Source organism: Tachyglossus aculeatus, chromosome 24 (assembly GCF_015852505.1).
Source record: "Tachyglossus aculeatus isolate mTacAcu1 chromosome 24, mTacAcu1.pri, whole genome shotgun sequence".
Classification (NCBI taxonomy): domain Eukaryota; kingdom Metazoa; phylum Chordata; class Mammalia; order Monotremata; family Tachyglossidae; genus Tachyglossus; species Tachyglossus aculeatus.
In genome coordinates, this window is record NC_052089.1 from 5,722,561 (window position 1) to 5,749,076 (window position 26,516).

General features: G+C 46.4%; 1 protein-coding gene across 1 annotated transcript in view; it reads left to right on the forward strand.

Annotated features, from left to right (window-relative positions):
- The window catches only part of TMPRSS7 (transmembrane serine protease 7), a 37,109-nt gene extending 16,279 nt beyond the window's left edge, over positions 1-20,830 (forward strand). Inside the window, exons 8-18 of the mRNA XM_038766136.1 lie at positions 5,861-5,991; positions 8,855-8,967; positions 10,152-10,258; positions 12,090-12,226; positions 12,607-12,714; positions 14,291-14,401; positions 16,382-16,498; positions 17,893-18,067; positions 19,421-19,689; positions 19,849-19,985; positions 20,663-20,830. Coding sequence (XP_038622064.1) covers positions 5,861-5,991; positions 8,855-8,967; positions 10,152-10,258; positions 12,090-12,226; positions 12,607-12,714; positions 14,291-14,401; positions 16,382-16,498; positions 17,893-18,067; positions 19,421-19,689; positions 19,849-19,985; positions 20,663-20,830 — 1,573 coding nt within the window. The remainder of the gene's footprint in view (positions 1-5,860; positions 5,992-8,854; positions 8,968-10,151; positions 10,259-12,089; positions 12,227-12,606; positions 12,715-14,290; positions 14,402-16,381; positions 16,499-17,892; positions 18,068-19,420; positions 19,690-19,848; positions 19,986-20,662) is intronic.
- Positions 20,831-26,516: the final 5,686 nt, after the last annotated feature.

The window sequence follows — 26,516 nt, forward strand, 5'->3', positions numbered from 1 at the left end:
AACATTAGAGGAATGAAGTGTGAGGGCTGGGTTGTAGTAGGAGAGTAGTAAGGTGAGGTAAGAGGGTGCAAGGTGATTGAATGCTTTAGAGCCAATTGTGAGGAGTTTTTGTTCGATGCAGAGGTGGGTAGGAAACCACTGGAGTTTCTTGAGGAGTAGGGAAACATGTCCTGAACATTTCTATACAAAAATGATCCTGATAGCAGAGTGAGAAGGCTGGAAGGGAGAGATAGAGAAGGCTGGAAGATCAGCAAGGAGGCTGATACAGTAATCAAGTGGGATAAAATAAGTGATTGGATTAACATGGTAGCAGTTTGGATGGAGAGGAAAGGATGGATTTTAGCGATGTTGTGAAGGTGGAACCAACAGTATTTAGTGATGGACTGAATATGTGGGTTGAATCCCGGCTCTGTCACTTGTGTGCTTTGTGACCTTGGGTAAAGATCTATGCCTCATTTTCTATGCCTCATTTACCTCATCTATAAAATGGCAATTAAAACTGTGAGCCCTAGGTGAGACAGGGACTGTGTCCAACCCAATTGCTTAGATCTACCCCAGAACTTAGTAAGGTGCCTAGCACATAGTAAGCTCATAACAAATACCATAATTTTTATGAGAGAGTGGAGTCAAGGATGATGCCAAGGTTTTGGGCTTGTAAGACAGGAAGGAGGGTGGTGCCACCTACAGTGATGGGAAGTCAGGGGGAGGACAGGGTTTGGGAGGGAAGATAAGGAGTTCTGTTTTGGACATGGTAAGCTTGAGATTATGGGATGACATCCAAGTAGAGATTTCTTGAAGGCAGGAGGATGTGTGAGACTGCAGAGAGGTAGAGAGATGAGGGCTGGAGATGTAGATTTGGATATCAACTGAATAGAGGTGGTAGTTGAAACCATGGGAGTGAATGAGTTCTCCAAGGGAATGGGTGTAAATGAAAAATAGAAGGGGACCCAAAACTGAACCTTGAGGGACTCCCACAGTTCGGGGGTGGGAGGCAGAGGAGGAGGCCTTGAAGGAGACTGAGAATGAACAGCCAGAGAGATAATGGGAGAACCAGGAGAGTACAGTGTCAGTGAAGCCAAGGTTTCCAAGAGAAGGAGGTGCTTAGTACAGTACCTGGAACATAGTAAGTGTTTAACAAATGCCATTACAAAAACAAAACAAAAAAACCCGGATAAATCAAGGAGGATTAGGATAGAGAAGACCCTGTTAGATTGGGTCAAGGGATAGGAGACCTTGGTGAAAGCCATTAAGTGGCATGAAGGAAAGAAAGACAGCTTTGCGGAAGATCAAGGCAACAACTGAAGGAGGAAGTGAAGAAAGCAGGGACCTATTGAGGAGTTTGGACAGGATTCAGAGGAGGAAGAAGGGGTGACTATTAGAGGGAGGGTAGTGGGGGGCCATACATTGTACTAAATGCTGGGATAGATACAGGATAACCAGGTTGGAGGCAGTCCATGTCCCACATGGTGATCACAGTCCCCCATTTTACAAACAAGTTAAATGATTTGCCCAAGGACACACAGCAGAGTGGCAGAGCCAGGATTAGAACCCAGGTTCTAAGATTCCCCCGGCGATTCTTCCTCTTTCCTTGTGAGATTCATTCATTCATTCATTCATTCATTCATTCAATCATATTTACTGAGTGCTTACTATGTGCAGAGCTCTGTACTAAGCGCTTGGAAAGTATAATTCAGCATTTCTTTTTTACCAACTTAGTTGATAAGGTCACTGGGGGTTAGAGAGGTAGGAAATGGGTTCTTGGAAGCAATAGGATGGTGGAGAGTTATCTGTAAATTCTTTCAACTGTACCTACCATACATTTTAGCTCATTTTGCCAGCACATCTGTGAATTTTACAATCCTTTCGGCCACAGTTTCAGTGAATTATTTCAGCAGCAGCTGCAGTGGTAGGCGCAGTTGCTGAATTACTTGCAGCAGCAGGTCTTGCTGTGTGAATTTATGGACAGTGGGGCCACACGGAGTGGAGTCAAGGATCTGGAATAAGTTGATGCAGAGATCGATGAGGGAGGAGTAGTGGGTGGCTGAGCAGAAGGAAGTTCAGAGTTATAGAGTTTATACAGTTCCTTCTAGCTCACTGCGGGCAGGGAATGTATCTGTCTATTCAGTTGTTTTGTACTCTTCCGAGCACTTAGTACAGTGATCTGCACACAGTAAATACTCAATAAATGTCATTGATTGATTGATTATAACAGGTGAGGGGGGGATTTATAATGGCAGAAGTTGGCCTGCCTTATGACTGCCCTCCCATAGAGCTCATCTGCATGAGTGCAGAGCCCTTATACACTCATACAGAAGAGGTTGAAGAGGAGTGTGGGAGTGGTCCAGGGTTGGGGGTGGGAGCACAAAAGCAATGAAAGAACAGGGAGGTAAGAGAGTCGAATGAGGATATGGTTGAGGATATGGATTTTCTGTGCCTCAGTTCCTTCATTTGTAAAATGGGGGTTAAGACTGTGAGCCCCTTGTGGGACATGGACTGTGTTTAATTTGTTTACTCTTCTATCTATCCCAGCACTTAGAACAGTACTTGATATCAGGGAAGGAGTGCAAAGGCTATGCAGTGTCACTGGGGAAGAGCCAGGGAGAAATGAGTGAGGGGCAGGATGAAGGAGAGCTGCCCACAATACCTCTGGGGTTCCAGAAGTTCCAGCAGAACCAAGTTGTGGGATAGGAGTGGCACGGGTAATGATGCATTGGATTTGGATGGGGAGTTGGTAGAGGTTGTTGGGGATGGATGGTTTGGGCTGGTGGTGAGAGAGGAGAGGGGCTGTGGTGAGGGGAGGAGAAGAGAAGGTGGGAAAGCATGTGGGAGGGGTAAGGCTAGAAATTAGTCAACAGGGAAGCAACAGGTTATATCTGGGAGTGGAGAATGTAATTCAGTGGGGGACAGATGATGGGGAACAGGGTGGACAAGGCACTTAATAAAGTTACCAGGGCACGGAGAATTAAGGAGGAGAGTCAAAAGGGGTTAGTCAGTAAGATTAACTCCAGAATCTTAATAACAACTATAATTGTGGTATTTGTTAAAGACTATGTGCCAAGCACCATACTAAACACTGGGATGGAGTCTTACGGGCTCACATTCTAAGTGTGAGGGAGAACAAGCATTGGATCATCATTTATCAGCTGTGTGACTTTGGGCAAGTCACTTAACTTCCCTGTGCCTCAGTTACCTCATCTGTAAAATGGGGATTAAGACTGTGAGCCCCACGTGGGACAACCTAATTACCATGTATCTACCCCAGTGCTTAGAAAAGTGCTTGGCACATAGTAAGAGCTTAACAAATACCATCATCATCATTGGGCAGATGAAGGAACTGAAGCAAAGAGAAGTTAAGTGACTTGCCTAGGGTCACACAGCAGGTGTGTGGTGGAGCTGGGATTAGAACCCAGGTCCTCTGACACCCAGGCCTGTGTTTTTTCCACTAAGCCTTGCTCCTTTACATTCACAGAGCACTGTACTATCTTCTTAGTGCAGTGTTCTGCACCCAGTAAGCACTCAAGAAGTATGATCGATTGGTTACCTAGGTAAGCTGCCCAGCCAGTCACTGCTGGGGCCTTGGCTACACCATGGAAGTTGTCCTGGGATGTTTGCATGCTCCACTTTTGTAGAATGGTGGGTTAGGCAGTGCCAATGTCCGGTTGGAGGGCAGTTTGGTCTGGAACTCTGGACTCCAGGAGTGCATATATTTTGGATTCTTCACCATCCCAGGCATAGTAAATCATAATTCTGCTTGAACTTAATTGCTATAGCCTACTTCCTCCCTGGTCCTACCTGCTCTGACTAGGGGACCCAAAACTGAACCTTGAGGGACTCCCACAGTTAGGGACTCCCTAACTGTGGGAGTCCTGAGGCCCTGAGGCCTGAGGCCCATGCTTCCGCAGCCCAACCCAGCCCTACTCTGTCCAGCCCAAACTAGCTTTCCCACTGGGGCCTAGGGAGAGCAGCTATATTCACTACAGTAGTGCTGGCTGTACACCTCATGCTCAGTTGGCAGCTGAGCCTCTGAAGACTGAGAATTTCTGATGCTGAGTTCTGTGGGACATAGTGGGAAGGCTGATCTCCCACCCTATAGTACAGTAACTCAGGGGCTCTGGTCACAGTGCAGCAGTGGGGAGGAAACTTCTGAATACGTAATAATAATGATGGCATTTATTAAGCACCTACTATGTGCAATGCACTGTTCTAAGCGCTGGAAGGTTGCCAGCAGCGTTATGAGCCAGGTTGCATTGGTGCTCAACATGCCCCATGAAAATCATAGCAATAACAATAATATTAATAGTAATAATAATAATTGTTCTATTTGTTCAAGGTACCCAGATGGATAGTCTCTGTCCCACATGGAGGTCACAGTTTTAAGAGGAGGGCTACAATCAATCAATCAGTGATACTTAGTGATTGATTGTTATTCCTCCTTTTCAGGCTTTGAGCCCCTTGTGGGACAAGGACTATTATTACTACTAGTCAGTCGTATTTATTGAGACCTTACTGTGTGCAGAGCACTGCACTAAGTGTGAGGAAGAGTACAGTATAACAATTAACAGACATTGCCTGCCCATAGTGAACTCACAGTCTAGAGAGAGGAGACAAACTTTAGTACTATTCATTCATTCATTCAATTGTATTTATTGAAAACTTAGTGCAGAGCACTGTACTAAGCATTTGGGAAGTACAAGTTGGCAACATATAGAGACGGTCCCTACTCAACAACGGGCTCACAGTCTAGAAGTGGGGAGACAGACAACAAAACAAAACATGTAGACAGGTGTCAAAGTCGTCAGAACAAATAGAATTAAAGCTATATGCACATCATTAACAAAATAGAATAGTAAATACATACAAGTAAAATAAATACAGTAATAAATCTGTACAAATATAGTGCTGTGGGGAGGGGAAGGAGGGAGGTAGTAGGGGGATGGGGAGGAGGAGAGGAAAAAGGGGGCTCAGTCTGGGAAGGCCTCTTGGAGGAGGTGAGGCTTAATACTACTATTAACAAGTATTGAATCCTCATTTTACAGATGAGGAAACTGAGGCTTAGAAAAGTTAAGTGACTTACCCAAGGCCACACAGTAGGCAAGTGACAAAGCTGGAATTTGTCAATCAATTGTACTAGGTGCAGGCCACTGTATTAAGCACCTGGGGGAGTACAATATAACACATTCATAGATATGTTCCCTGCTCTCAAGGAGCTTGTAGTCTAGAGGAACTTTAATTGAAAAGCAGTGTGGCCTATTGGAAAGAGCACGAGCTGGGAGTCAGAGTACCTGGGTTCTAATTTTGGCTACACCACTTGTCTGATGTATGGCCTTGGGCAAGTCACTTGATTTCTCTGGCCCTCCATTACTTTATTTGTAAAATGGGATTAAGACTGTGAGTCTCATGTGGGACATGAACTCTGTCCAACCTGATTAACTTTTATCTACCCCAGCATTTACAGTGCCTGACCCATAGTAAGTGCTTAACAAATACCATTTAAAATTAGAATAAGAATCTAATTCTGAGTCCCAGACCCTTGTTCTTTGCATGCTGCTTCCCACAAGGAAATTGAGGCTGGGGCAGATTTCTGTCTACATTGGGTTTGGAATCATTTTCAGTTCTTGGGGTAAACCTGAAACCAAGTTATTTTTAATAACCCCTCTGCCCCAGTCTACTTCTCTGAGAAAACAGGAAGTAGGGATGCAATGTGCTTCCTGCCCCTTCTGAAATGCAGACCCCACGGAGATGGAGATGAGCTCAATCCCTCCCCTCTGGGGACTATTGCACAAATAGGGGCTGGGAACAAGGGGTAGGGGCTCAGACAAACCAGCCTTGACACTGTGCCTGTGTTCTGTTTCTGTTTCAGGATCTGTGAACCCATCAGAAAGCTGATGTCATTCATTTCCACAAACAACCTCATGCTAGTCACTTTCCAGTCATCATTTATTCGGTGGCCACTGGTAATCCAGGGATATTTTGAGGTTATTCCAGAAGAAAGTAAGTCTTATGTAGTAATATTTGTGGTATTTCTTAAACATTTACTATGTGCCAAACACTCTGCTAAATTCTGGGTTGATACCAGATAATCAGGTCAGACACTGTCAGAACCCACAAGGGGTTGGTGGGGTGGGGGCATGTCACAATCTAAAGGGGAGAGAGAAGAGGTATTGAATCCCCCATTTTACAAATGAGGAAACTGAGGCACAAGGAAGAGAAGTGACTTGTCCAAGGTCACACAGGAGGCAAGTGGCAGAACTGGAATTATAACCCAGATCCTCTGACTTCCAGACCCCTACTCTTTCCACTTGACCAAGCTGCTTTTTATGGTATTTATTAACTGTTTACTATGTGCCAGGCACTGTACTAAACGCTGGGGGAGATACAGGCTAATCAGGTTGGACACAGTCCTCCCTCCTCATAACAGACAGATAATTGTTCTCCCCCACTTCAAAGCCTTATTGAAGGTACAGCTTCTCCACGAAGCCTTCTCTGATGAAGCCCTTCTCTCTTCTTCTCCCACTCCCTTCTGCATCACCCTGACTTGCTCCTTCATTCATCCTCCCTCCCGAAATTATAGCACATGTTCATGTATCTGTAATTTATTTATTTATTTAGCTATATTAATGTCTGTCTCCCCCTCTAGACTGAAAGCTCATTGTGGGCAGGGAATGTGTCTGTTTGTTGTTGTGTACTCTCCCAAGTGCTTAGTAACAGTGTTTTGCACGTAGTAAGAGCTCAATAAATACGACTGAATGGATGAATGAGGCAAGTTAAAAAACTTGCCCAATGTAACACAGGAGACAAGTGGCAGAGGGGTAGGATTAGAACCAACTTGCACTTCCCAAGCGCTTAGTACAGTGTTCTGCACACAGTAAGCACTCAATAAATACAATTGATTGATTAGAACCCAGGTCCTTCTGACGTCCAAGCCCATGATCTGTCCACTAGACCACACTGCTTGGAGATGTTATTTCTGAAGTGCACTGTAGAACATGTTCCTCTCTTCCAAGTGATTCTGGTGTAATCTCGGAAGCCATTAGCTCCAATAATTGGTAGGAACCTGGTTTGTGTCCTTCTAGCTGGTGGTGTGGGTAACTAGTTTTCATCCCGGTCATGGATCACCCCAGTAGTAACAGTGACATTAATGGATCTCCAAGTTTCATCTGATAAGCCGTCACACCAACTCTACAGGCTTGATTGAAGACAGGTGCAATGCAATAATTCTCATTTTACAAATAGGAAAAACCGCAGTATAATAATAATGATAATGGTGGCCCTGTACTAAGGACCAAGATAGATATCATCTAATTGGATGGGGTTCGGTCATTGCCCCAAAGGGTGTTAACAGTCTAAGGGGAAAGAAGAACAAGTATTGAATTCCCATTTTACAGCTGTGGAAACTGAAACCCAGAGAAGTTAAGTGACTACACCAAGATTAGCCAGCAGGCAAGTGGTATAGCCCAGACAAGAACCCAAATCTCCTGACTCCCAGGCTCTTCATTGTTCTATTAGGCCATGCATGAGGGGGATAATTTTTCAGTGCAGGGAGGGAGATGTCCTCTTGAGAGACAATTAGGAAGGAAGGTTGGGCCAGGAAGCATTGAAGAAGAGAAAGTAGCATAGTTTTCTATTTGTTGGTTTCTATTTTACTAATAAAGTAGCTGCCAAGGTCATCAGAGGTTAGAGGTCATAACGTTGGTGGGAGTACTGGAGCTACAGAAGAGAGTATTTATTGCTTTGAAATAATTGGTGGGGATTGGGTCCTGGGAGCCAAGGACGGGGTAAACTAGTATTGCTGAGCAGATGAAAAGGTAGAGTTATAGTAAGCAAAGGTGAGCTGGAAGCGGAAGATGTTGGACTGAATTCTGGATTTCTGCCCACCAAGTTCAGCCACACCAGTGCAGGAGTGGAGAATATGGACTGGGGTGATCTGCGGCTTGGGGATAGGGAACACAGAGAAGCAGAGGTGCATAGCAGTGGGGGAGCTTTGTTCAGAGAGAGGGCATGAAGTAAAGGAAGGTTGGTAGGTAGTCTGGGAGTGGAATGCCCGCTTGATAGCTGAGGGGTTCTAGAGTTTGGCGGTCTTTCTGGTAGGGCAAAGGACCGATATGGGGCAAGAGGGACTGGTGACAAGGGGGAAGGTTGCAGTTAAAGGGTGGCATTCAGTTTGGGGAGGGGAGAGATGGTGTAGGGCCTGGCGATGGTGATGGTAAGACCCTGGGGGTTTCTAAGTTGTTTGACATGGGAAGCAACAAGAGATCTGCAGTCAAAGCTGACCCCTCTGTCCCACCCTCCATCTTCAGGCTCATTTAGCCTGAGAGGAACAGGGTAACTGTTAGAGCTAGCTTGAGCATGGGCCTGTTGCCTGGTTTCTGCCCTGCTTACTCCCATGATAACCCATGAGCCCTCCCTTTCTAGACCCAAACACTGAAATCAGCCACTCATCATCTTTCCAGCTTCTCCAGCCTCTTCCTGATCCAGGCTGCCTCATAACTCAGATAATGCTACTACTTCTATTACTACTACTACTACTACTACTACTAATAATAATAATAATAACCACGGTGTTGGTTAAGTGCTTACTGTGTACCAAACACTGGACTAAGCTCTGGGGTAGATACAGTCAGACATAATCCCTTTCCTACGTGGGACTCACCATATTAGAGACAGGGAGAACAAACATTTAATTATCATTTTTTAGATGAGCAAACTGAGGCAAAGAGAAGTGAAGTGACTTCCCCAAGGCCCAACAGCAGGCCTTGGTGCCTGCTTGGTGGAGCTTGGTTTAGAACCCAGATCTTCTGACTTTGAATTTTGAGGTGGCTTTGGTGAGCAGCTAACTATGGTGCATTGCTTGCAGAGTGTGGAAACACCATTACAGCAAAAGAGAGTGGCGGTTTTCAGGGAACTATATCCAGCCCCTATTTCCCCAGCTTCTATCCACCAAAGTGCAACTGCACTTGGGATTTTCAGGTACCTTAGTTTCTTTTCTTTCTTCTCAAAGGCTGTGTAGCAACAGGGCTGAACTGCCTCTGGGAAACAGTCCTCTAAGGCATGCACTTCATGGAGGTTTCCCAAGTTGAACCCTTTTCAGTCACCTACTTGCCCTCAACCTCTGACCCTACTAGGTGTCATATATATATGTATATGTATTATGTATATGTACATGTATATATATATGTATATGTATTATTGTATTTGTTAAGCACTTAGTATGTGCCAGGCACTATACAAAGCATTGGGGTAAATTCAAGCTAATCAGGTTGGACACAGTCCATGTGACACACGTGGCTCATAGTCATCATCCCCATTTTACAGATAAGGGAACTGAGGCAAAGAGAAGTTGAGTGATTTGCCCAAAGTCACACAGCAGACAAGTGGCGAAGCAGGATTAGAACCCAGATCCTTCCGACTCCCAGGCCCGTGCTCCATCCACTAGACCACACTGGGAGGAATAACTCATTGACTGAAAACTCATGCATATATCCATAGCACAATTAATCTACTGGTCAGTACCAGAAACTTGAACTCTTTAGGATGTACAGATGTCTGTTTCTAGAATTCTGCGTTTAGAGGGAGCAGCTTTCTTTCTGTTCCCTGTTCTGGTCTCCTAATGTCAGGAACAACACCTATGCATATTACCACTTATCTTGTCAGAGATTTGTTTCTAGCTTCTACCTTATTTAGTTAGTTGAGCTCCATATACCAGAAATAATTTCTTGGAATATATGTGATTTATCATGCTATTTATATGTGGTGTTAGGTGATTTATATGTGATTTATTTATCAATTTACCAGAAATAATTTCTTGGAATATATGTGATTTATCAAGAGTATTCCATAAAAAAGGATCCTCAAGTTCTTTGATTTTAAATCTATCAATTTTATTACAGTCTCATGTTAAATAGCTCACCATTGACTTCTACCAGTTCTGAATGTGGAAATGTGGTTTGGTATGTGGCACTATCTCTGTTAGCTTGATTTCTCACAAATGCCATTAACTGACTGACACCACCCCCAAACCACCCAGCCGCCACCACCACACTAAGCATAAAATAACTAAAATGGTTTTTAAGATGCGGTGGTCAGTATGGCATAATTAGCCCAAGGGTGATTGAGGTCAATGGTCTGTCTGAAATACTGTGCGTCTCCCACAGACTCCCCATGCCACACTAGGGCTGGCGCTGAAATTCTATAACTACAAAATCATCAAGAAGACTGTGAAGGGCTGTGACCATGGCTGGTGGGAAATTAACGAGCACATGTGAGTCATCGCACTCAGGATTTCTCTTACCTGCAAGACACTGGGAAGTCAATCAAACAATCAATCATTCAATATAAATTGAGTGCCTATGTTGGGTAGAACACTCTACTGAGCACTTGGGTGGGTACAATATAACAGAGTTGGTTGAAGGAGCTTGAAGTCTAGAAGGGGAGACAAATATTAAAATAAACTACAGATATGTACAGAAGTGCTGAAGGTGGAGTGAATATCAAATACTTAAAGGGTACAAATCTAAGTATAAGTGTGATATAGAAGAGAGAGGGGGTAGGGGAGATGAGTAGGGAAGGCCATTTTTTTAAATGGTATTAGGTAAGCACTTACTACGTGCAGGGCATTGTACTAAGCTCTAAGGTACATACAAGCTAATCAGGTTGTACTCAGTCCATGTCCCACAGGGGGCTCACAGTCTTATTCCCCATTTTATAGATGTGGTCACTGAAGCACAGAGAAGGTATGTTATTTGTCCAAGGTCACACAGCAAGCAAGTAGCAGAGCCAGAATTAGATCCCAGGTCCTTCTGACTCCCAGGCCTGTACTCTTTCCACTAGACCATGCTGCTTTTCTGAAAGAGCATCTCCTTTGGTGGAGATGTGATTTTAATACGGCTTTGAAGGTGGAGAGAGTGATGGATGTTCTGTCAGACATGAAGGGGAGATGGGGAGGAGCTGAGGGGTAGGGCGTTGGAGAAGGGATTTAAACATCTGAAACAACTGGCTACAGCAATGGGCATGAAAGTCAATTAGCTTGGAGAAATATTGCTCCTGAGAAAGGAGAGAGCAGAGTTAAAGCAGGTGAGGAATGAAGCTGGAATGGATAAGACCTACCTGGTATCTGGATGTCTGCCAGCAGTAGTTGGTGGGAAAGAGGTGAACTATGGAGGTGCTCCAAGGCTGTGGATTAGTGGTATGAGATCAGCAAAAGAAAAGGGTGAAGGGTGGAGTTGAGGGCATCAATTTATCATTAAGGGAAAATAGGAACATTCACTTGTTCATTCATTCAATCGTATTTATTGAGCGCTTACTGTGAGCAGAACACTGTACTAAGCACTTGGGAGAGTACAATATAACAGTAACCAGACACATTCCCTGCCCACAACGAGTTTACAGTCTAGCGGGACCTGGGACCCTGGGCCGGTTACCCAGTGGTGCCACTCCTAACTCTTTTCCTACAGAAAGGTTATTTCAGGGCAATATTTTGGCAAGGAGAAGTCCCTGCCAGGGTCCCTGACTCTCCTCCTACCCCACCTCCAGATTCCTGATGCCTTTGTCTGCTCAGAGAAATAGCCTTTCCCACCGTTTTCTGTTTTGTTAAGTGCCTCAGAATTTTGGTCATCAAAGCACAACTGGTTGGCCTCAAACTGCTCCCCAGTGTGATTTTCCTATTCAAAGATTTCAGTCTGTTATTCTTTGTAACTGGGAAGACAAGCACCCTAAACAGAAATCATTACCTTTCCCTGCTCCTGAATTCTTAAAGTAGTTCCTTCTTTTGCCTCCAACTCCTTAGCCCCAGTGGCCCTGCAATTCACGCTCATGCCTTCTTTAATGCCTTCCCGGGTCTCTTTGTAGTGAAGATCATAGCAGGCTAAGAACCACACAACTAGTCAGTGGCCTGGCCTAGACTAGCTCTTTTATCTCTCTGTACGGAACCACAATGCTCAGGGCTGGTCAAGCCACTTAGAAGACAGGGGTTTTAGCAATACATGACCAGGCCTACTTCTAGGGATGTTCAGAGTTGAACTGGGATGGATGTTTATTCTTGTTTATGTCTGGGACACACAAAATGCCCATGGTCACTTCACTTTTCGGTTTAGGTACTGCGGTTACTACATTGACCACTGGACAGTGTTCCGGGTCCCCCACTCTGCTGTCCACATCCAGCTCCAGTGCAGTGCCCAGTTTTCCGAGGCTCCATTCCTGATGGAGTTTGACAGCTATAACATCAGCCAGCGTAAGGTCCCCGGCGCCTGTTCCTCCTGCTTCACATTTTCATGGGGAGCTTACTAGTTCAATCAGCCCATCAATAGTGTCTATTGAGCATCTACTATGTACAGAGCACTGAACTAAACTCTTGGAAGAGTGCAATAGAGTGCCCATGGTCACACAGGAAGCAATTGGCAGAGCTCTTTCCACTAGGCCATGCTGCTTCTCCAGTATCATCATCATAATTATTATATCATTACCCAGGTCTCCTGACTCCCAGTTCCATGCTCCTTCCACTAAGCCCTGCTGCTCCTAATGCACTTGGTTAATATCCCTCTCACCATTAACTTGTTTGTCCCTTTGGGCCACATGGCCAGGGGAGTAAGGGAGTAATGTTTCTGCCCCTAGCGTGCCCAGCTGGACAGTTCCAGTGCTTCTCCGGCCTGTGTGTCCTGCAGACCCAGCGGTGTGATGGAGTGAATGACTGCTTTGATGAAAGCGATGAGCTTTTCTGCAGTGAGTATTAATAATTATGGTACTTGTTAAGCTCTTACTGTGTGCCGAGCACTCTTCTAAGCACTGGGGTAGATACAAGGTAATCAGGTTGTCCCACGGAGGGCTCACAGTTTTAATCCCCATTTTACAGATAAGGTAACTGAGTCATGAAGAAGTTAAGCAGCTTGACTAAGGTCACATAGTAGACAAGTGGCAGAGCCTGGATCAGAACCCATGTCCTCTGACTCCCATGCCGGTGCTCTTTCCTTTGTCTTGTTGGCCTCATAGTCTGAGAAAGGAGTCACAACCTCATTCCCTCGATGGTTTCCTCCTCCAACACCCACATTGTGACATGTTGGGCAGGGAGTGGGGACTCCTGGGATCCTCTTTCCTTGCTACACAACCACAGAAGATTCACCACCTGGCATTCCTCATTTCTTCCGATCTCCCAGATGTGGCAAAATGCTCAGATGAGGCTTTCAGCTGCCCTCGGTTCATTTCATGTCAGTCATTCATGGGGAAGCGAGAGTGAAAACCTATTACTGTGACTCCCCTGACCTCTTTCCTGCTGCTGAGCAAGGGCAGAGTATGGGGATGGGCACAGATGGCAGAGGTGCTTAGAGCCAGCCCAGGTCTTTTCGTAGGTTACACCCCTGTCCACCTAAGTGAAGCATCAGTACTGGGGCTCGGGTTGGGGGGAAGGGGACTGTAAGCTTGTGGTGGGCCGGGAAAGTATCTACCAACTCTGTTGTACTTTTCCAAGAACTCACTACAGTGCTCTGCACATAGAAAGTGCTCAATAAATACCACTGATAATGAAGGGGGGCAGAAGGAGGCAAGATGACTGGGGCCTCTTCAGGGAGCAGCTGGACCAAAGACACTAACTCCATAAAGCTCCTGGGTGCATGTTCTGGGGTCTATGCTATGCTAGCTTAAACTTGCGGGCCAATCATCATCATCATCATTATTATTATCATCATTATTAGTATGGTATTTGTTGAGTGCTTACTAAGCACTGAGGTAGATGCAATGCATCAGGTCAGATCCAGTCCCTGCCCCACATGGGGCTCACAGTTTAAGTTGGGGGAGAAAACAGTATTGAATCCCCAATTTACAGATGAGGAAACTGAGGCACCGATAAGTTAAGTGACACACTCAAGGTCACAGAGAAGGCTAGTTGTGGAGCCAGGATTAGAGCCCAGATCCCCTTACTCCCAGACCTTTGCTCTTTTCACTAGGCCACCCTGCTCTTTGGAGGAAAAAATGATACTGCAGGATTTCCCACAATCCCACATACCAACAATGCAAGTCTCCCCTCAATTAATTTGTTCAGCACTCACTATGTACTAAGCACTGGAGTAGTTAAAGGTTTTGAGATTGGACACAGTTCTGTCGCACATGGGATTCAAAATATAGCCCCATTTTACAGTGTGGAAATCGAGGCACAAAGTTACACATGCAGAGGATGACAGTGGCAGTGCTGGGACTAGAATCCAGGTATCCTAGCTCCTAACCATGCTCTTTTCCCTAGGGAACACTGCCTCTCCATGCTCCACTCAGCCCTCTCATCTCACTGGTCTCTTTTGGCTTCTCCTAGGGACAGTGAAGCCTGACTGTCACAGCAATTCCTTCTGGCAGGAAAGCCCCCTTGTCTGTGATGGCTTCAGGGACTGCGACGGAGGCTGGGATGAGCAGAACTGCACCCAACGTAATGGTTTCAAGCTCTTCCCATCCTACCCACTTCCATCCTGACCTCAAAATAATAGTTTCAGGCCTTCCCACTACCATCCTGTTATATTTCCCAGTCCCAAAGTCCTCATCTCTCTGTAGAGACGAGTGGCCTTGCTGCCTTTCATTTTCTCCTCTGGGGCTCACAGGGCTAGGGGCTGAGGTCACTCAGTTGAGTACAGCCAGACATACTGGGATCCCCAGGACTAGAGGAACTCCAAGGGACCCAAAGCTAAACTTTTAATCCAGTAGCACCATGGTGAACCATGATCAGTGTCAGTGCTATTTATTGAGGGTTTACTTTGTTCAGAGCACTGAACTAAGCACTTGGAAAAGTACAACAGTTTTGGTAAACACATTCCCTGCACATAATGGACCAGTTGGTTTCTAGATTCAAACTCCTGAGATCCTTCTTGTGGGTAGTTGTTTGGAGGAGAAAACCAAGAATCAGGATCAACTTTTAGGTGAGAATCGTGAAACGAAAAGCTGTTGGGGAAAGGTAATGGTTGGCAAGATTATCCAGCCAGACAGCCTCCACCCTGGGAGTAGTAGTAGTAGTAATAGCATTTATTAAGTGCTTACTGTTTGCAGAGCACTATACTAAGTACTGGGAGGGAATACACTGGTGAGAATTAGACTTCTCTGGGCTCATAATCTAAGAGTTTAAATAGGAAGAAGGGCTGGGAGACAGACACATCAGGAGTAATGAAATACTAAAACATAATACAAACAAATACACAAAAAGATAGGCTCCAAGTCTCAGTGGCAGTGAAGGAGTCTGAGTGTATGCCTGGAGTAGGGGCCCTTGGTGGAAGGAGGAAATAAAGCAGTTACCACGGTGTTTTCTTCAGCTGCAATGTGGGGATAATGAAAGCAAATGGGATCCAGCTTTCATACCCATCCCAGAGTGCAACGGGCCCGGCTCAAAGCCAAAACACCACACTCTGGGGTTATCAAGACCAGGGGTCAGTTTCCTAGGGGTCAGCAAACCCAGGGGTCAGCCCTACCTACAAAAGCATGTCCTAAGATCCTGTACCCCTGGATGCTGACCTTGTACTGCCTGGGGCCTTTTCCTTCTAGGAACTATTTCTTTTCCTCCTCCCCCACTGCTCCTCTCCCTAGGTGCTGGAGATGCTTGGTCAAGAACTGCAGAAGCCATAATGGCCAACCCTTATAATAATAATAATAATGATGGCATTTATTAAGCGCTTACTATGTGCAAAGCACTGTTCTAAGCGCTGGGGAGGTTACAAGGTGATCACGTTGTTGCACAGGGGGCTCACAGTCTTAATCCTCATTTTACAGATGAGGTAACTGAGGCACAGAGAAGTTAAGTGACTTGCCCAAAGTCACACAGCCGACAATTGGTGGAGCAGGGGTTTGAACTCATGACCTCTGACTCCAAAGCCCGGGCTCTTTCCACTGAGCCACGCTGCTTCTCTAGAGAGTCATATGAGAGTCAGGGCTGACGCTGGGATGGAGAGAGCAAGCACTTTCCAGGCAAGCCACCACAAATATGGGAGGCAAGTGGTGTTTTTCTTAGAAAGAGCTTGCTATTCTCAGTAGGAGAACAGTATGGCCAAGCACTTCCTGACCAGCACTCTCCTCCCTCAGGATTTAGCCTGCTCCCATATAATAATAATAATAATAAGAAGAAGAAGAAGAAGAAGAAGAAGAAGAAGAAGAAGAAGAAGAAGAAGAAGGAAGACCAACAAAGGTCATTAAAGGGTCCGAGCTGTGGAATCAGCCCAGGGCCTGTTCTTGGTTGTGGTCAATCTGCAGTATCAGAATAATCAGCTGCTTCCTTGGCTCGCTCTCTTCCTGGCCCCTGCTGGGCTCATCCCTGGGTCTGGAAGAGAAGAGCCAGAGGGGTGCCCTGGGAGCCGCCTGCCTCCCCCGAGGTGGACACAGCAGCCACTCCCACCTCTTTTCTTTTCTTTTCTTTTTGGCTTGCTCCTAGAGGTTCCTTGTGGCAATGACACTTTCCAGTGTCACAACAACGTTTGCTTCAGGAAGAGAAATGCCAAGTGTGATGGAACCATGGACTGTCTGGATAGAAGTGATGAAGAAGGCTGTGGTGAGCATTACTGAACCCCCTCTTCTGATCCTGCCTCCTCCTAGGGGAGAGACACCCAGCATGGCAGAGAGGATAAGGGAATGGTCTCACCCTTTGGTTTCCTTAATGATGGAAAAAATGGGTTGGGGAAAGTCTCACCAGGAGGCTCAGGAAGCATCCATTAGAGCTTCCTTCCAGTGGGTCTGCGCATCCTCAGATTTTTACTACCGAGTTAGGAATGATTTTAGGGGATCATACTTGTATATCTCTGAATTATTCCCCTCAATGAACTGCCACCATTCTGTGACTTTCAGGATTTGTAACTCCAGATTTGTAACTCCAGATAGCATGGGAAGCCTTGGTATTCAGCCAGCCTGTCAGGCTCCTGCAGAAAGCAAACACTCTCTCTCAGCTGCCATCATAGTGGTGGCATCTTCAGGATCTGTGAGTCCCGCACCCACTCTGGTCTGGTCTGAACAAATAGCCAGCATTTATTTACCTCAATAATTTATGATGACATTATGTTTTCTCTGTGCCCAGATCTTAGAACATGTCTGGTATTTCATTGCCAGCCCCTGACATGAGTGCTTCTTCTAAGGGGTGGTCTCCACGTTCAACCCTTGCACTTATACATCCCCTGAAAGTAGTTCTTCTGTTGTCCGCCACATCCACAGATCCCATTAGATGGTCTCAATGGTGGTTGAGCACAAAGTTGTCCTACTTTGTTCTCCAGTGGTCCCTGTTCAACACCGTTAGTTCCTCCTTCAAAGCTTTGTTGATTTCCACCTTGCAGCCTGATCTATGATCATCGATCTATGATCATTTGGCATGGGTGTGAAAGAGGCGCCTCAAAATACCAAGGCGTTGGAGAAACATGGAACATTAGGGTCAATTCCAAGATGTGATAGGCCAGGGGTTGGAGGTGTCCAACAGCAGTTTCAGGAACTGCAGAAGGCTACAGCACATGCTGGGACACCTTTGGCATTGGGCTGTGTGTGTGGTGGTTCCACAGGTCTGAGGGGGTGGGAGAGGGGAGGGAAGTGGCAGTGTCGCAGGTCAGAGCCCCTTCTCTGTGCTGTGAGCCCATCTAGGACTGCAGGGGCAACAACGTGGCTTGAATCTCCCTCTCTACACAGTGGCGGAACTCACCCAGGCTAGTTTGGAGCCAGAGAGGGGAAAGAACAGTGTGGAAAAACCGCCTTGGCAGTAAAGGCTCTTTGGGTGGAGCTCTGGATTAGGAGTAGCCTGGGATGGCTCTGAGGCAGCAAAGGCCCTATACATGGGACTCTGTGTTAGAGGCCATGTGGTACTCACTTCTCCACCCCAGAGCCCAAACATGAAGAGAAAAAGGATAACAGGCAGCCATTTCCCCAAGCCTAGACCAAGTCAACTCCAAAGAGCCTCTCTGTATGTAGGTTGTGGCGGGAGCCCTGTGGTCCCCTGGCCACGCATCGTGGGTGGCACAGTGGCCCCACAGGGGCAGTGGCCCTGGCAGGCCAGTCTCCATTTTGTTGGGTCAGCATCCTGCGGCGCATCGGTCATCACCCAGGACTGGCTTCTCTCTGCTGCACACTGCTTCCAGGGAGACAGGTATGTCCAGTCCAGGAGAGATTGCACCACCTGGCCTGCCCTCTCCCTCTTCTGGACCCATCCCCTAGCCAGGTGAACACTAGGGAGAAGAGATGTGGGGGAAGGGAAACCAAGACCCTGACTTGTATTATTGTGATCATTGTTAAACTCTTACTCTGTTGTCAGCCACTGTTCTGAGTACTGGAGTAGATGTAAGTTAATCAGCTCAAACGGTCGGTGAGAAGCAGTGTGGCTTAGTGGTTACAGCATTAGCCTGAGAGTCAGAGGACTTGGGTTCTAATCCCAGCTCTACGAATTACTTACTGTGTGACTTTGGGCAAGTCATTTAACTTCTCTGTGCCTCAGTTACCTCAACTGTAAAATGGGGATGAAGACTATGAGCACCATGTTGGACATAGACTGATTTGCTTGTCTATACCCCAGTGCTCAGAAGAGTGCTTGATACACACACACATAGTAAATGCTTAACACATGCCATTAAAAGAAGAAAGTCCTTGTCCCACGTGGTGCTCACAGACTTATTATTATTACTATGATGGTATTTGTTAAGCACTTACAGTGTGCCAGGCACTGTTCTAAGTGCTGGGGTAGATACAAGGTAATCAGGTTGTCCCACGTGGGGCTCACAGGCTTCATCCCCATTTTACAGATGAGGGAACTGAGGCACAGAGAAGTGGCTTGCCCAAGGTCACACAGGTGACAAGTGGTGAAGTCTGGATTTAGTACCCAGATTCCTCTGACTCCCAGGCTTGTTCTCTACCTAGGCCATGCTCCTCCTAGATTCTCTCTCTCCCTTGGCACCTGTGACTGGAAATATCTTGCCCATCTCCCTCTTTGACCTCACATTTGCCCATTTATCTCTGCCAGAGTCATTGGTTGTACTTGGCAGATCACATTCTGAGTGAGTCTCTCCAGCCTGAGGTCAGGGAGCCAGCTTCAGCCTGCCTTTCTTTTAAGTATAGTAATACTTATTAAGCACTTACTCGGTATAGAACATTGTACTAAGTGCTGGGAAAGAATACACAGATGGGAATTAGACCCACTCCCAGTCTCCTGCTATTCTTCTAGGGGTGTGGAAATGCCCTCTTTTCATTTGGGGAGGATTCTATAAACCCTTTCAGGGCCTGATGGGGAAAGAAAATACCCTTATTTTGCAGATAAGGGAGGAAGGTCGAGAATCATTTATATCAAACGTCAGAAGGGGGATGCAAATCCAGGATTCCCAGTCCTCCCCTCACAGCTAAGTTGTGCTGCATTAGGCCATGCACTGTTCCACTGGGATTGTCCTAAGGGGTGTGTTTCCCCAGAGTTGAGAAGCACTTTACATGGGATTTCCTTCCTGGGTCACCTCAGGTTACTGGACCCCCGGCCCTGGTTAGCCCACCTGGGGATGTACACACAGGGAGAGGCCAAGTTCACCTCCCCGGTGCGAAGGATCGTGGTCCACGAATTCTACAACAGTAGGACATTTGACTACGATATCGCTCTTCTCCAGCTGAGTTCCACCTGGCCGGAGGCCCTAGCCCAACAGATCCAGCCCATCTGCATCCCTCCCCTGGGCCAGAGAGTGCACGGTGGAGAGCGGTGCTGGGTAACAGGCTGGGGCCAAAGGCACGAAGCAGGTGAGCTGTCCCACCCAGAGCCCCGCTCCTGATGTTCACTGGGTGGGTGGTTGGGTCCTTGGCTTCCTGAGACTCCGGGTTCCACCCCTGGCCTGTGGGAGAGGATGGTTAACCCACCCCCGGGGCCCCTGGACTGAACCCTGCAGCTACTGTTCCCAGACAGCAAGGGCTCCCTGACTCTGCATCAGGCCGAAGTGGAAGTTGTGGACCAGACTCTCTGTGTGTCTACCTATGGGCTCATCACAGTGCGCATGTTGTGTGCGGGAGCCCGGGCCGGGGAAAGTGACGCCTGCAAGGTAGGAACTGCGGCCTTGACTGGACTCTGCAGGGGCAGATTTAGGGTGGGCTGGCGGGGAGGTGGGCTTCCCGGGGTGAGGGAGGAAGAGAAAAGAGAACAGATAAAGAGGGGGAAGGAAGGAGAGGGAAGAGGATGGAGGTGTGTTGGGGAGGGCTAGGCATTAAACTAGCTTTAGCAAAGTCACTTTGAACTTCACCCCAGTGAGGACCAAGATAATAAACTTCTGAATGACACTGTGAATCATGAACTACTGTCCAAGCCATTCATTGTCCCAGTGGCTCAGACACCCCTAGCCAGGACCTTATCTTTGAGTACTTACTGTGTGCAAAACACTGTACTAAGAACTTGGGTAAGTACATTGTAACAGTGTTGACAGACATATTCCCTGCCCACAATTAACCTTCTTGGAAAATCAAGTTTGAGATGAGCCAACGGGTACGGCTCACTCCCATACAGCACAGAAGTGCACAATCCTGCAATTTGAGTGATAAATACTTTTGAAGGAAATGACCTGTAGCTTTTTTTCCCCCCAATCAGTGGTATTTATTGAGCTAATACTGTATGCAGAGCAATGTACCAAGTGCTTGGGAGGGTACAGTGCAATAGAGTTGGTAAACATGATTTCTGACAGTCAACAGGGAAATTAGATCCGGTAGATACCCATTCTTGTTTCAGGGAGACTCTGGAGGACCCCTGTCTTGTCGAAGAAAAAGTGATGGAAAATGGATTTTAACCGGCATCGTTAGCTGGGGCTATGGCTGTGGAAGACCAAACTTTCCTGGGGTTTACACAAGAGTGTCAAATTTCATTCCTTGGATTCACAGATACATCCCTACTGTTTGATAATTTGTACATGGTACCAGTGGAGCCCTGTGGAAGAACTATATGAATGTTGGTTCTTCAGAAGGAATGTAGTAAAATGATGGTTCCTGTTCCTACCTCTCTAGTATTTTTCACCACTGCACCACTCCTTCTTGTGTCTGGTCATACTGGGAGGGAAGAGGAAGGAAGGGAAGGGGAGGTGAAAGAATAACCCGGCATTGCTGGCACATCATGGCCACTCCTCCAGCGTGGCTTAGTGGAAAGAGCATGGGCTTGGGAGTCAGAGGTTGTGGGTTCTAATCCCTGCTCCAGCACTTGTCAGCTGTGTGACTCTGGGCAAGTCACTTAACTTCTCTGTACCTCAGTTTCCTCATATGTGAAATGGGGATTAAGAGTGTGAGCCCCACATGGGACAACCTGATTACCTTGCATCTACCCCAGCACATAGAACAGTACTTGGCACATAGTAAGCACTTCACAAATACCATTATTATTATTATTATTATTATTACTTTCTCTTCACCTTCTCTTCCCCTTTCCTCCCTTATCCTTCCCTTCCTTCCCCTCTTTTCCTCTTCCTCCACTCTCCCACCCACCCTTCCTTCCCTTCCCTTGTCTTCCTTCCTCTCCCCACCTGAGTAGCAACAGCTGTTCTTATGGGGCAGCTTGGCAGCCAATTACTTCATCATTTGATGTCATGCTCAACAGAACGTAATAATGTCACTTGTCATGTAGGGACCCTATAAAGCAAAGTAGCACTTGTCCCCCAGTGGTGGTGATAGTGGTGGTAGTAGGGGATAATACAATCCAGAAGAATCCAGGTGTGGGGTGGGGAATGAAGCAAATAAAACCTCTTCCACTTGCAGGGTGGGAGATAAGCCTTATAAAGCCATTAAGACTTGCAAGGATGAAAAGCACATTAATGCACATTTACATCATCATCATCATCATAATTATGGTATTTGTTAAGCACTTACTATGTGCCAAGCACTGTTCTAAGCACTGGGATTGAAACAAGGTAATCAGGTTGTCCCATGTGGGACTCACAGTCTTAATCCCCATTTTACAGATGAGGTAACTGATGCATAGAGAAGTTACGTGGCTTGTCCAAAGTCACACAGTGGACTCCAAAGTCGGTGGCGGAGACAGGATTAGAACCCATGTCCTCTGACTCCCAGGCCCGTGCTGTCTCCTCTGAGCCATGCTGCTTCTATTGGATTGGCTCTTGGCATGCCAACTGCTCAAACTGCTCATTTTGGTTGCCAACCCCAGGCTAATAGCTGAACAGTTTGCAGAAGTGAATGAGGTGTAAATAATATGAATAATGATGGTACTTGTTATCTGATTACTATGTGTCAAGCACTAGCCTAAGCAGTGGGACAGATACAAGATCATCAGGTAGAACCTAGTCCATGCCCCACAAGGCTCACATGGGCACTTGCTCCCAGAGCAGGTATTCTGAAACCAGGATAGACAACACAGCCATTTCTCCATTGACTTCATTCAAGTGAGTTGAACAGCAGCATAGAGAACCATTCCAGACAAAATACTAATCCAGAAGCCCAGCAGAGGATCCTTCTCTTCATCCAATAAAGGTCAGTGTTAGAACCTTCCTCACTCCCATTGAGTCCAAATGGGAAACTGACAAGGAGACTGGAAAGGCTGAATAAAAATAATGATTATGGTATTCGTTAAGCTGTATGTGCCCAGTACTGTACTAAATGCTAGGAAGAGCAAGAACTAGCAGCATGGCTCAGTGGAAAGAGCCCAGGCTTTGGAGTCAGAGGTCATGGGTTCAAATCCCAGCTCCGCCACTTGTCAGCTGTGTGACTTTGGGCAAGTCACTTAACTTCTCTGGGCCTTAGTGACCTCATCTGTAAAATGGGGATTAAGACTGTGAGCCCCCCGTGGGACAACCTGATCACCTTGTAAACTCCCCAGCGCTTAGAACAGTGCTTTGCACATAGTAAGCACTTAATACATGCCATTAAAAAAACTAGGACAACAGCTAAAAGAGGAATATGAAATTCTGTGGAGTGTGGACACTGTGAGAAGCAGCATGGCCTAGTGGAAAGAGCATGGACTGGGTCCTGGGTTCTAATCCTCACTCTGCCTCTAGTTCGCTGTGTGACCTTGGGCAAATCATTTCACTTCTCAGGGCCTGTTCCCCCTCCCCCCCCCCACCTCCCCTGCAACATGGGGATTCAATACCTGTGCTCCCTCCTATTTAGAATGTGAGCCCCATATGGGACTTGTTTATCTTGTATTTAACCCCAGAACTTAGTACAGTGTTTGGTACATAGTAAGGGCTTAACAAATACCATTATTATTGTTATTATTATTATTACAACTACCTTGAAGCAAGTGTAGACAAATCACTGACTTGGAGGAAAGAGCTTGGAAGGCACCAAGCTATAAGTCCTGGGTGGATGGGGACTGTATCTCATCTGATTAGCTTAAATCTATTCCAAAGCTTAGTGCAGTTCTTGGCACCTAATAAACACTTAAAATATACCATAATTATTTATTATTATTATTATTCATTTATTTCCCCCAATCACGTTAATGTCAGGGCTCAAGCCGGGCAGGCTGATCCTGCTGAATACCCAGTGGAGTTTCTGAGGGTTTTCTTATTTGTTTATTTATGGTATTTGTTAAGTGCTTACTATGTGCCAGGCCCTGCTTTAAGCACTGGGGTAGACTTAAGCTAATCAGATGAGACACAGTCCCTGTTCCACCAGGGCTCATAGCTTGGTGCTATGACACAAGATAATCAGGTTGGACAAGAATTCTTGTCCCACATGGGGCTCACAGTCTTAATCTCCATTTACAAATGAGGTAACAGAGGCATAGAAAAGTGAAGTGACTTTACCAAGGTTACACAGCAGACAAGCGGTGAAGCTGGGATTAGAACCCAGGTCTTTCTGACTCAGGCCCGTGCTCTGTCCACCAGGCCACACTGCTTCTATGAATCTTCTGAGTCTCAGGGTCCCTGGCTGCAACCAAAACACTTGTATTCCTATTAGAGAAGGAGATGGGTCTGGCTTCTTCTTTCCTAGAACTAGGCATCCCTCTAAAGTATAAGGGGGCTTCTCCAAGGGGAGACCAGGCCTAGGGGGAAAGGAATCTTCCTGGGCCATCAATCCCATAGGCCTCCAGGCCTGAGGAAAGGTGGGCAGCTCGATCTCTGGGCCTAGTGCAGGAACTGGAGGGACCCTTATCAGGACTGGCTCTTCCCCACCGACTTGGGGTTGGGCAAGGCAACCAACCTTTGCTTGGTTCAAGTAAGTGGTGTAGGCTCTAGATGCAATTAGGGGCCTGGCAGAGGCATAGTCCAAGCTGTGAATGGTCCCTGGGGCTGTTAGTGCTCCTTTCAGCAACCTGGGCATTTTTTGCTGCTTTACAGTGACATGGAAGCTGCAAAAATCCATGATCCTTCCTGCCAGGGGAGCAACCAGAATCTTAATTCCAAAAATTCATCGTCTTTCCCATCCCACCAGGGTCCAGTCACTACCCAGTATTCCTTAGTTCAAGCTGCTGGGCCCTCTCAGTTCAGGCCTCTGGACCTTCTCAATTCCAGGAAGTGATGGAGCATTTTCTTCTGGGAGCAACCAGGACAGGCGATAGAGGACAATCATTCATTCATTCATTCATTCATTCATTCATTCATTCATTCACTCAGTAGTATTTACCGAAAGCCTATTGTATGCATTGTATGGGAACAGGATGGAGCCCTCCATTAGAGTTGATGGACAGACTCCATACTTACCCATTCTGGTGTGTTTTGAGGTGTTGGGGAGGCTATGGTAAAAGGCCCATCAATCAGTCAATCAATTGATGGCATTTACTGAACACTTACTGTGTGCAGATCACTGCACTAACTACTTTGGAAAGTACAAAACAACATAGTTTGTAGGCGCAATCCCTTCCCACAAGGAACTTTCAGTCTATAGGGGGAGACAAACATTAAAATAAATTAAGTGGGTGATAGATGATAAGGATACTTATATAAGTGTTGTTGAGCTGGAGAGAGTATTAAAGTGTTCAAGGGGTATATAGCCAAATGTATAGTCATTGCAGAGGGCAGGTGGATAAGGGAAATGAGAGCTTAGGGAAAGTCTCTTGGAGGAGATGAGATTTTAGGAGGATTTTGAAAGTGGGGTCAGCGGTGGACTGTCGGATATGAAGGGGGAGAGAGGGGAGTTCCAGGCCCAAGGGAGGATGTGGGCCAGGGATAGGGGACAGGATAGACAAGATTGAGACACAGAGAATAGGTTGACATTAGAGAAGCAGAGTGTGTGGGTTGAACTGTAGTAGATCAGCAAGACGAGATTAGGAGGGAGGGAGCTGATTAAGTGCTTTAAAGTCAATGGTATGGAGCTTCTGTTTGTTGAGAAAGTGAATGGGCAACCATTAGAGGTGTTTGAGGTTTGGGAACATGTGGACTGAATGGTTTTTCAGAAAATGATCAGAGCAGCAGAGTGAAGTAAGGACTGAAAGGGGAAGAAGCAGGTGGTAGAGCAGTCCAGCTAGGAGGCTGATGTAATTAAGATGGAAAATGATAAATGCTTGGATCAGCTTGGTAGCAGTTCTCAGAGCACTATACTCTGGGAGAGTACAGTACAATAGAATTGGTAAATATGATTCCTCCTCTCAAAGGGCTTACAATCTAGTTGGGGAGGCAGACATTAAAGTAAATCATAGGGGAAGAGGCAGAGAACAATGATATGTATGTAAGTGTAATGGGACTGGAGGGGTGCGATGAGTAACAATAATGATAATAATTATGGTGTTTGTTAAGTGCTTACCTTTGTGCCAGACACTGTACTAGCAAATTGGGTTGGGCACAGTCCCTGTCCCACAGTGGGCTCACAGTCTCAATCCCCATTTTAAAGATGAGGTAACCAAGGCACAGGGAAGTGAAGTGATTTGCATGAGGTCAAACAGCAGACAAGTGGTGGAGATGGGATTAGAACCCATGACCTTCTGATTCCAAGACCTGGGCTCTTGCCACTATGCCATGCTGCATATGAACCAAGTGAATAAAGGATAAATACCTAAGGGCATAAGCAATGCATAGGGTGGAGCAAAAATTGTGGGGAAATGCAGCTAGTCAGAGAAGGCTTCTTGAAGGAGATGTGATTTTATTAGGGCTTTGAAGATGGGGAGTGTTGTGGTCTGTCAGATATAAAGGGAGAGAGAGTTCCAGGACAGAGGGAGGATGATGATGGTATTTGTTAAGCACTTACTATGTGCCAAGCAATGTTCTCAGCACTAGGGAAGATACAAGATAATCAGGTTGTCCCAATTGGGGCTCACAGTCTTAATCCCCATTTTACAGATGAAGCAACTGAGGCCCAGAGAAGTTAAGTGACTTTCCCGAAGTCACACAGCTGACAAATGGTGGAGCAGGAATTAGAACTTACGACCTCTGACTCCCAAGCCCATGCTCTTTTCACTGAGCCAAGCTGCTTCTGGGAACCCTGCTGCTTTTGGGATGTGAGCAAGTGGTCATCGGTGAGGCAGGCAAGATCTAGGTACAGTGAGTAGGTTGGCACAAGAGGAGCAAAGTGTGCACATTGGATTGTAGTAGGAGATTAGTGTGGTGAGATGGGGGTGGGATGAGCTAAGTGTGTGCTTTAAAGCCAATGGTAGGGAGTGTCTCCCCCTCTCAGGATCTCACCTGGAGAGTTTCCAGTATTCTACC